General features: G+C 45.5%; 1 protein-coding gene across 3 annotated transcripts in view; it reads right to left on the bottom strand.

Moving 5' to 3' along the window:
- The window catches only part of LOC121922119 (serine/threonine-protein phosphatase 2A catalytic subunit alpha isoform), a 96,521-nt gene that overhangs the window by 82,397 nt on the left and 2,332 nt on the right, over positions 1-11,792 (bottom strand). The window contains exons 1-3 of one of the 3 annotated variants that reach the window (XR_006102103.1): positions 6,218-6,313; positions 1,777-1,958; positions 227-421 (exon numbers count right to left, since the gene is read on the bottom strand). Coding sequence is in view for 1 of the 3 variants with exons in the window: in XM_042451089.1 (XP_042307023.1) it covers positions 227-421; positions 1,777-1,941 (360 nt within the window). In the remaining 2 variants the exon portion in view is untranslated. Of the gene's footprint in view, positions 1-226; positions 422-1,776; positions 1,959-6,217; positions 6,314-11,792 lie in introns of those variants that run through there. The other 2 variants (XR_006102102.1, XM_042451089.1) reach the window with 2 other exon arrangements.

Below are 11,792 nucleotides of genomic sequence, written 5' to 3'. Positions count from 1 at the left end.
AGAGGTTGAAAGGAGAAAGCAATAGATGTCTCAGTAAAGAATTCAATTTTCCATTAGCCTGCCCTGCTGGGGCTTTTCTCTTTTCCCATCATTCCTATCCTTGGATAGGAAGGTTGGAGAAGTAAATAATAATTCAAGGATATTTAATAACCAAGTGCAAATAACACAAAGTCACGTGAAATTAATACTGTTCAATGTTAATGCACAGTTTCTGTAGAGTACTTACATTGTTGCTGTGGAGATAGTCAATTGCTCGAAGAATTTGATACAGATATCTCTTAAGTCTCCTGTTATCCAGTCCATGAGTGTAATGCTGTAATTCATCTAAGATTGTATGGTCAATAAATTCAAACACTAGGTGAATTTTCTTTTTCTGTCTAAAGACCTCAATCAGATTGACCAAGTTTTCATGTCGAAATTGCTGTTGACAAAAGAGGAAATAAAGAATTAAGGAAATAAGGAATCTTTCATCCTATTCAATGTAATTTCTAGTTTACATCATCTATCATATGCATGGTCAAATCCTGACTTTGTTTGATTGGATGTCATGTCATTTAAAATCAAGAACATTCTCTTATTCATGTAAACATACTGGGTGGGCAGCTAAATTAATTGATCCATCACTTTATATCACAACTTAACTCCACAAACAGTGGGACTCATCATGGTAAGGATCTTAACAAAGTATATATTGATGGTTTTTTGTGGGTTTTTCAGGCTATGTGGCTATTTTCTAGAAGAGTTTTTTCCTGACGTTTCGCCAGCATCTGTGGCTGGCATCTTCAGAGAATGCTTGCCTGATATATTGATAACATATTACTAATATATTCTGCAAATAATACAGTCATTTATATTCATATATACATACACAAATAATTAAGCCCCACTGTTTTTTTCCATACAGTTTATTCTCAGGTTAAGTGTGTATATGAGGATTAGTTCCAGTAGAAACTTAGGACCTTGTGAGTGGCGCTGGGAGAAGGCTGGATTCTATGCAATAGGATGTGTGCAAAAGTGGCATGAATTGCTGGTGGCAGCAATACCAGCAGCATGAATTGTTAAGTGGGATTTGGCATAGTTTGGGGGGTTACAATGGGGAGCACACAACAAGCTATGTGAGTGGCAAAAATTATAGATCCCTGACAAGGTCTAAAATTCCAGAACTGAATGTCACAAAATCTGTTCTCATCTCTGAAAAAAACAGGGGTTGAACCATTATGCTTGCCTCTTGAAAGTGAACCAGTTTGGAATACTTATAATAAAAATAATAAACTATTTATTTATAGCCCACCCAATCACAAAAAAAACTTGACTGTAATCCACATTGATTTGTATGTATGTGTACAGTTGCCCCTCCATTTTTATGGGGGATCTGTTCTGAACCCCCCTCCCACCGCAAAAACAGAAAATAGCTTATATTCAAGTCCCATTGACTTTAATGGAGGTGCACCCCTGCGGGAACCCACGAGCATGTATCCCATTTTGTCCCCCTCTGTTTGCCGCCCTCAACAGGCAAGAGGCACAGATTTCAAGTCTGAGGAAATGGAGGGGCGACTGTATTAAGAATCAGGATGTCAGCTGATTTCTAAGAAGATGCACAGTGTAATTTTAAAAGTATTATAGTAGAAGAAATCTACACAAACATAATTCCTTTACTTACAGCCATGTGTTGTTCAGTAAACTATAATTAAAAGTTGTATATAATGATGATGCATTTTGTATTTTTAAGAGAATAGCAAGGCATTGCTTTTTAGAATGACAACCAAAGAAGCAAACCTTTAAGAACTTTATCTCTCTCATTGCAATTTTGTTGACAGATTTTTCTGGCTTCTCATAAAATATCTTAATGGCAACTATATGTCCCGTTTCCTTGTGTTTACATTTCATTACCGTTCCGTAACTTCCCTCTCCCACTTTTCCAAGGATCTCATACATCTCCATACTCAGGTCTGAAATCTCTTCAGGGAAAAAAAAAAGTTATTTTACACTACAGTATTCACATTTTGTTCTTTCTTAAACATGCAAATAAATTTAAGCAGAGTTATGTCAACAAAAGAAGGATTTTGTTTTTAAAAAAGAACAAACAAATAACAAAGAAGGAAACTTTTTAAAAAATGAACAAACAAATAAACAAACAAATCTCTGTTTCAGGACAAACAAGCAACGTAGCTAGTAAAGACTATAATATGTATGACTGGGGTTTCTACTATGCAAGCAGTACTGAAAGAAATTGGAGCTCTATATATCATGTCCTCCTGAGATTTTGGGTGCAATCCATCAAAATTAGGGTGAAACTGGTGTTTTTACAGTACTATGAAGCTACAGTCTTGGTATATTACACCCCATGTTAATTACTTAGGGATAGACTACATTCTGCTCAACCACTTCCATTTTACATCCAGCTGCTTATGCTTTTGCTACTACTTATGTACCCAGTCAAGAACCTTTTGGAAACAGCATTCAGAATGTTGGCCCCATGATCTATGGGGTAAAGGTATTCCTCTCCTTTGGTTGTTTAACAACCTTTTTGAGACACTTCAGTACTTACAAGCCCATTATAACATTTTAATTTCCAATTAACTTTTTGAGTAATGGTACCTAACATGTTCTCATTTATGGCTTTGCATCAGCTGCTGCCACAATGCAGCTTGACCCTGCTTTAACTGTCATGGCTCCATCCTACAGAATCCTGTGACCTGTAGTTTGTTGTGGCACCAGAGCTCTCTGACAGAGGCTAAGTATCTCACAAAACTACAAACCCCATAACCTCATGGCACTGAGCCATGGAAATTAAAAGCAGGGTAAAACTGCTTTAATTCTGCAGTGCAGATGCAACCGTGAAGGGAGTGCTCTACAGCTCTGTATTAGGTTCTATACTATTCAGTGTTTTAACAAATGACTTAGAAAAAGGTATCGAGGGATAGCTTATCAAATCTGCAATGACACAAAGCAAATGACACAGACTCTACATGGGATAAAAAGGACCTGGACTGTCAGCAGTTTACATGAAGAGGATCTACATGTTTTAGTGGATTGCGAGATGAAGATGAACATGCACTGCAGTTGGTAAAGAAGCTAGTGCAACTTTATGCTGTATTAACAGAAACATAATGCCCAGGTCACAGCAAATAATAACAATTCTTGTTTGTTCTGGGTTCAGTCTGACATTTAGAAGTATGTATTACATCCAGTTGGGGGCAAATCATTATAAGGGCATTGATCAACCAGCATGTGCAGAAAAGACTGGTTTGGATGGTGAGAAACGGGAAAACAGAGTGGTATGAAAAACAGTTGAAAGACTTTGTTATGTTTAGGTAAGAGAAGCATAAGAGGAGATGCGAGGGCAGCGAAGCAGAATTGTTGTCTCTTGCTCCAGAGGGCAGGACTAAAACCAATAGGGAGAAGTTGCAGGGAAACACATTTCAAACAAAATATATTAAAATGCAGGGAAGCAGATTTCAAATAATACTTAAATAGAAACTTCTTAACAGTGGAGTGGTGGGCAATGGAACAGACTATCTCACACAATTCCCTATGCTGATGGATTATAGACGATGGGACTTTTGGTGGGTACCAGTCATGGAGACATATTACCTCCCATGTCAAAAGCAATGTGCCTCCACATATCAGCTGCTGGGAGGCATGATTAGGAGGGTGATGTTGCACTCACTCACATCCACTGTGCTATCAAGATGGCTAGTCATTTGTTCGGAAAAGTATAGGACAGGCCCTGTACTGAGCAAAAGGTTGCAGTAGCTGATATTTTTGCAACACAAGGGCCTGGTACAGAACGCAACGCCCTGGCGGCGACAGTAGGGCTCAGGACTGAGCACCAACCACACAGTCCTGAGCCGTATTAGATGCGGGCAGCACCATTACGATGTCCCAAAAAGGAGCTACTCTAGGTGGCTCCTTTTTTGGTCTCCAGCGTTACCAGGCAGTTTTGTTGCTACGGCAATGCTGCGAACCAGAAAGGGGTGCCTACAGACTGCCCTGAACGGGATGGTCTGTACTGCCCCTATGATTCCAAAGGCAAAGTATATAGGACATGAATAAACAAAATATATGCTTGGGTAGAGAGCGCTTGTAGCACCTTTCAGACTAACTGAAAGAAATTGGCAGCATGAGCTTTCGTAGACTTCAGTCTACTTCCTCAGACACATTTGAGGAAGTAGACTGAAGTTTACGAAGGCTCATGCTGCCAATGTCTTTCAGTTAGTCTCAAAGGTGCTACAAGATCTTTCTACCCAATCATATATTTTGTATATTCAATTCCCACATACTCTGCCTTTTTGAATTTGGTAGCAGTGGATTTATCAATGCAGTGCTATACATATCTCATCAGAAGTCCCTTGTTGTTGTTTCCAACTTATGGCTGAGAGAGTGCGACTTGCCAAAGGTCACCCAGTGAGTTGCCATGGCTGAGTGGGGATTTGAATACTGGTCTCCCAGTGTCCTAGTCCAACACTCAAACCATTACACCAGGCTGCCTACAAAAGTCTTTTAAGAGACATGAAAAATAGGACAGGGCCTCTGCACTTCAACAGTTGTGAAAGAGGAAGCTTGCCTGAAATGAAAGCTACTAAAAATTCCCTCTCCTCCATAAAACCATTAAAGGTACAAGAGCTGCCTCCAGTTTCCACTCTGGCATTCCTATTCTCCTGTCCTCCTTTTTCATGTGGCCATCTGACATTCCCTTATGTTCAATGTGGCTTACTCTCTAGTGAGTAAATTCAAAGACATAGCTGTGTTAGACTGGAAAGTCAGTGTGCAAAGGAATCTTGTAGCACCTTTGAGATTTAGTGAAAGAGAGAAGTTGGTAGCACGAGCTTTCATAGACTTGAGCCTACTTGAGCTGGCAGCATGAGCTTTCATAGATTTGAGCCAACATAAACTGGGAACATCTGAAAGACTCTCCACTCCACCTCATGCATCTGAGGAATGAGTCTCAAGCAGTGGCATACTTTATCTAGGGTTGGTGTCACCTGGTGCGGATGCTCATGGTGTCATCCCCGCAAGACCTTCTCCCATACCAAATCAACCATTTAGGTTACTCATAAATCATAATTCCCATATATCACTGAATGTAACTGTGATACTTGTGACATAACTTGCAAAATAAAAATTATACATTTAAATTACAATATCATACACACAGCCCAAATGTATTTCCAGTCAGCCCTCCACATTTGTGGCTTTGACATTTGCGGATTTGCTTATTCACGGATTTGAGTAGTATGCTGCTCAAACAAAAAACAAAACATCTTCATTTATATACCGCTTCCTACTGAACTAACAGTGTCTCAAGTGGTTTACAACTGTAAGCTAATCTCTCTTTAGGAATCTCTAGGTCTTCCAGCGCATCTCTGCCAGAGGTTGACAACATTTCTCTAGGCATTTATAAGGCCTCCAATTTCATTCTATGGCCATCTTCTGGTGGCTGTTGACCACAGAGTTGCACTGGAGGACTAGAGGTTCCTAGATAGGTATTCTCTTAGGTAAAAAAAAGTAGTACTTTTTTAATTTGCAGCTTTCCCACTTTCATGGAGGTCCCACACTATTTGGGACCTCAGCTCCCAGAATCCCAGACTACTGGCCCAAACGGCTGTGGCTTCTCGGAACTGAAGTCCAAAACACCCGGAGGACCAGAGTTTGAGTCCTGTCCTGTGGCCTCCATGGCAATAGGCACTGAAACCCAAAGAGAGGAGGGAGCTTCTCCCATTCTCTTACAAGTCCAAAACACACTTAAAGCGGTTTGAGAACGCTTTCACTGTCCTGGCACAACGCTAGGGAATTCTGGGAAGTGTAGTTTTGTGAGACATTTAGCTTTCTCTGTCAGAGGGCTCTGGTGCCACAATAAACTACAATTCCCAGGATTCTCTAGTACTGAGGGCAGTTAAAGCAGTCTCGAACTGGATTGTTTCTGCAGTGTGTTTTGGACTTTGGCTGCATCCACACTGGTGAGATAACCCTGTTTGGCAGCGCTTTAACTCTTTGTCTGACCCTTTGCTATGGAATTCTGGGAGTTGGAGTTTGTTGTGGGGCCCACAACAAACTCCAACTCCCAGAATTCCATAGCCTTGAGCCAAACAAAGAGTCAAAGCGGTGCCAACTCGGGTTATTTCCCCAGTGTGGATGCAGCTTTGAGCGAGAGCCCCCCGGTGGGCGCCTTTTTGGCTCCCCTTGGGCTGTTTCAGCTGCGGAGGAAGCCCCTGACCTGCTCCCGGGAAACCCCCATCTTGACTCCTCCCAGGCCCTGCAGAGCAAAACCGGCCCCCGTCACCATAGCAACCGCCGGCAATCTCAACCGCCGCCCGGCCTACGCAAAGGGGGCGGGGCTTCTCTGACCTCACCGAGGGCGGGGGGCGGGGCCCAACCCAAGGAGGAGTGACGTAAGAGAGTTCTTGGCCGAGACTGGAACTTAAGGCTTCCCCTCTGGCGCCGGCCTCTGAGGTCTTGGGCCTGACACAAAATGGCGGCTCTCCTTACAAGCCAAACCCAGCCCTCCTTTTCCCTACCTTTCTGCCTTCTGTCCAGGAGGAATGTCAAAATGTCCTCCATTCTGAGCATGTCAAACAAGCATTCATTTATATTTGTATGAGTGTTTTCAGCTTTTCTTTGGTAATGTCCTACATTTTTCTTGACTGTAAAAAGAGAAGAAGGCCACCCACCCACCAGGTGGATAGACTCAGTCAGGAAGGTCAGGGGCCTGAATTTACAGGACCTAAACCAAAAAGGGGAGGACAGGGCCTCATCCACAGAGTCACTATGAGTTGGGGCCCACAATAGGACAGTTAACAACAAATGTCCCAAGCCTTCAATTTGTCAAGATGTTGTAGCTATTCTCATTTTGTTTGGTCCAAGAAAGGTATCACTGTTTTGTGGAATTTGGATGTTGTTGTACTCTGCTACATGGCCAACATGGCCACCCCTGGATATACTTACTGGAAATGAACCCCACTGAACACAGTAGGCCTTATGTCTAAGTCAGCGTGAGCATAAGGTTGCATTATTAGTTTCATTTCCAAGGCTGACTATAAAAATGTCTCTTAATATTTGTTTTTGTTTGCAAGAGTGGTGTAATGGTTTGAGCATGGACCTGGGGCTGCTGCCACACTGCAGAATTAATGCAGGTTGACACTGTTAACTGTCCTGGCACAATCCTAAGGAAACCTTTGATTTGTAGTTTATAATGGCACCAGGGCTGTCTAACAGGCTAAATACCTTTAAAAACTACAAATCCCAGAATTCCATAGCCTTGAGTCATGACAGTTAAGGTGGTGTCAAACTGCAATAATTCTGCAGTGTAGATGGAGGCCAGGGTTCAAATCTCTGATCAGCCATGGAAAACCTAGGTGACCTCAAGTGTGTCAGTCTCTCAGCTCAGATGAAGGCAGTGGCATATCCTCTCTGAAAAATGTTGCCAAGAAAACCACACGATAGCTTTGCCTTAGCATCACCGTAACTCAGAAATGACTTAATGGCACACAACATCAAAAACAGTCTTCCAAGGAAGCAAGTCTACAGAGGGCACCTTTGGAGAGCATGAACACTGCACACCTGATTTCACCTAACTACAAACTCCACTTGGCAGATCTTTTTTTATTACCTGACTTTCCTTAAAACTAAACATCTCTAAGTGCTATAAACATTCCTGGTAAGGGAGTTGCTCCAGTCCTTTGATTATTTTGTTTTTCCTTTTCTGCAGCTGGTCCCACCATGGATTTACGTAGATAGATGTGGTAACCAAAAGCATACATTATGGATTTGTAGAAGGATAGCATTATATTGACAATTTTATTTGCAATTTCCTTTTAATTGTGGCTAACATGGAATTCTTTTTTTTTTTTTAACAGAAGCCACACACTGGCTTCAAATTTTCATTGAACTATTTAACACAAGGGCAAGATCCTTGTCTAAATCAATTGCTGACACCTCAAGACCCCAGCAGTAGATAGTCGCCCCTCCTTTTTCATGGGGGTCCATTCTGGACTCCCTCACGAAAATGGACTTTCGCCAATATTCAAGCCCCATTGGCTTGAATATATGCGTGGGGGCGCTCAGGCACATGCCACGGGCACACACTCCATTCATTCTCCCTCTGTTTGTCCCTTGCGCATAAGTGAGGGACGCGAGCCCAAAGACTGCGAGAACGATGGGAGGACTGTATATCTGAAGTGGGGCTCCCATCCACCCCCGAATCATTCATATCATAATATTTCCAGTTTCTATATATGATTTTAAAAGCTAGACAATTAAGAAAGGATGAGAATAAACTCATCTGAAATGTGGTGCTGGGGAAATGTTCTGCGAATACTATGGACTGCCAAAAAGTGAAATAAATGGGTCCAAGAGCAAATCATGCCTGAATTCTCTCTAAAAGCCAAGATGACCAAACTGAGGATGCTTTAGTTTGGATGCATCTCGAGATAACACAACTTATTCAAAAAGTTATAATACTTAATAAAGTGGAAGGCCATGGGAAAAGTGGAAAATCACAAACTCATTAACAATCCTGAGTTTGCAAGACTAGAGTAGGGCTCCTGATAACTGCAGTTCATGGAGGACTCTCATTCATAGGGTTGCTATAAGTCAAAGCTGACGTGATGGCAAATAACAACAAAAATTACATCACTTTACATTTTCTTGCACTGAATCTCATTTGTCCTTTTCCTTCCCCAATCGGACAGATGCTTTTTGAACTATTCAGAATTTGTATCTATTCTCAGTCTCCTGAATAAAATAGTCACCAAATTTTACACTACATCCTATTGATATCAGCAGACTTGGTCACCTTACTATGCACTCCTTTTTCCAAATCGTTTATGAGCACGTTAAAAAGCAATGGTCCCAATAGTGTTACTTGGGGAATTCTGTTGTACAAATTTCTCTATTGCAAGAATTGTTTATTTGTTTTCTAGCTCTGCTTCCTGGTTTTGTACCCATTTTTAAAACCCACAGCAGGATTTCTCTTGTCTTATGACTGCTAAGTTTGTTCTGGTGTCTTTATCAAAAACTTTTCAGGAGTCCAAATAAACAATGTCTCTGAAGATGCCAGCTGCAGCTGCTGGCAAAAAGTCAGGAATAAACTTTTCTAGAACACGGCCTTATAGCTCGAAAACCCCACAAAAAACTAGTGTCTGAGATCCTATCCATCTTTACTTGTCATTTTCAAAGAACTCTAAAAAGCAGTGAGACAGGACTTGCCATTGCAGAAGCCTTGTTGATTCTAAAATATTTATCCTTCTAACTGTCCATGTACCAGTACATAAAGCCTTAACATCTAATCTACTATCTCATCTGTTTCTGTTTAAAGTGTGGACCAATGTGACCAACAGGTGTATTGTTTCTCCCTGCTTAGAGGTATGTGTAACCAGTGATACTGCCCCACTAGAGATGTGTTGTAATGGAAAGGGACAATCTTTCCACACCAGATGACCACCATGGAACAAAAAAGGGCCAGCCTGGTGCCAGTCACATTATGGCAGCAAATAGACATTTTAATGCCCTCCCTTATGCTCATAGTGGCACAGTCACAGTTAAGAAGGTCATTTGTTAATAATAACTACTAATAATAAATAATAATATGTTTTATTTTAAACCGCTATTCCAAATAGATCATAGCGGGTACAAAAAATTATATAACAATACAGAAAAATCTACATTAAGATACACTGTATCTTCAGGCCAGCCCTGATGACGCTGGGCGGCCTTCCTCTCTCTCCCTCAGCGGCCGAAAGATGACAGTTATGGAGGGAGGGCATCTGTCTTCAGGCCAGCCCCTGATGGCGCTGGGCCGGCCTGCCTCTCCCTCAGCGGCCGAAGATGACAGTTATGGAGGAGGGCACTCGTCTTCAGGCCAGCCCCTGATGGCGCTGGGCCGGCCTGCTCTCTCCCTCAGCGGCCGAAAGTGACAGTTATGGAGGGAGGGCACTCTGTCTTCAGGCCAGCCCCTGATGGCGCTGGCCGGCCTGCCTCTCCTCAGCGGCCGAAAGATGACAGTTACGGCGGGGAGGGCACTCTGTCTTCAGGCCAGCCCCTGATGGCGCTGGGCCGGCCTGTCTCTCTCCCTCAGCGGCCGAAAGATGACAGTAACGGAGGGAGGGCACTCTGTCTTCAGGCCAGCCCCTGATGGCGCTGGGCCGGCTCTCTCTCCCTCAGCGGCCGAAAGATGACAGTTACGGAGGGAGGGCACTCTGTCTTCGCCAGCCCCTGATGCGCTGGGCCGGCCTGCTCTCTCCCTCAGCGGCGCCGAAGATGACAGTTACGGAGGGAGGGCATCTGTCTTAGGCCAGCCCCTGATGGCGTGGGCCGGCCTGCTCTTCCCTCAGCGGCGAAAGATGACAGTTACGGAGGAGGGCCACTCTGTCTTCAGCCAGACCCCTGATGGCGCTGGGCCGGCCTGCTCTCTCCCTCAGCGCCGAAAGATGACAGTTCGGAGGGAGGGCACTCTGTCTTCAGGCCAGCCCCTGATGGCGCTGGGCGGCCTGCTCTCTCCCTCAGCGGCCAAAGATGACAGTTACGGAGGGAGGGCACTCTGTCTTCAGCCAGCCCCTGATGGGCTGGGCCGGCCTGCTCTCTCCTCCAGCGGCCGAAAGATGACAGTTACGGAGGGAGGGCACTCTGTCTTCAGGCCAGCCCTGATGCCTGGGCCGGCCTGCTCTCTCCCTCAGGGCCAAAGATGACCAGTTACGGAGGGAGGGCACTCTGTCTTCAGGCCAGCCCTGATGGCGCTGGGCCGGCCTGCTCTCTCCCTCACGGCCGAAAGATGACAGTTACGGAGGGAGGGCACTCTGTCTTCAGGCCAGCCCCTGATGGCGCTGGGCCGGCCTGCTCTCTCCCTCACGGCCGAAGATGACAGTTACGGAGGGAGGGCACTCTGTCTTCAGGCCAGCCCCTGATGGCGCTGGGCCGGCCTGCTCTTCTCCTCAGCGGCCGAAAAGATGACAGTTACGGAGGGAGGGCACTCTGTCTGCCAGCCCCTGATGGCGCTGGGCCGGCCTGCTCTCTCCCTCAGCGGCCGAAAGATGACAGTTATGGAGGGAGGGCACTCTGTCTCCAGGCCAGCCCCTGATGACGCTGGGCCGGCCTGCTCTCTCCCTCAGGCCGAAGATGCAGTTTATGGAGGAGGGCACTCTGTCTTCAGGCCAGCCCCTGATGGCGCTGGGCCGGCCTGCTCTCTCCCTCAGCGCCGAAAGATGACAGTTATGGAGGGAGGGCACTCTGTCTTCACCAGCCCCTGATGGCGCTGGCCGCCTGCTCTCTCCCTCAGCGGCCGAAAGATGACTTACGGAGGGAGGAGGGCACTGTCTTCAGGCCAGCCCCTGATGGCGCTGGGCCGGCCTGCTCTCTCTCCCTCAGCGGCCGAAAGATGACAGTAACGGAGGGAGGCACTCTGTCTCAGGCCAGCCCCTGATGCGGCTGGGCCGGCCTGCTCTCTCCCTCAGGGCCGAAAAGATGACATTACGGAGGGAGGGCACTCTGTCTTCAGCCACCCCTGATGGCCTGGGCCGGCCTGCTCTCTCCCTCAGCGGCCGAAAGATGACAGTTACGGATGGGAGGCACCTGTCTTCAGGCCAGCCCCTGATGGCGCTGCCGGCCTGCTCTCTCCCTCAGCGGCGAAAGATGACAGTTACGGAGGGAGGGCACTCTGTCTTCAGGCCAGCCCCTGATGGCGCTGGCCGGCCTGCTCTCTCCCTCAGCGGCCGAAAGATGACAGTTACGGAGGGAGGGCACTGTCTTCAGGCCAGCCCCTGATGGCGCTGGGCCGGCCCTGCTCTCTCCCTCAGCGG

The sequence above is a fragment of the Sceloporus undulatus genome, chromosome 2, assembly GCF_019175285.1.
Source record: "Sceloporus undulatus isolate JIND9_A2432 ecotype Alabama chromosome 2, SceUnd_v1.1, whole genome shotgun sequence".
Classification (NCBI taxonomy): domain Eukaryota; kingdom Metazoa; phylum Chordata; class Lepidosauria; order Squamata; family Phrynosomatidae; genus Sceloporus; species Sceloporus undulatus.
This window is presented reverse-complemented; position numbering and strand designations above follow the sequence as displayed.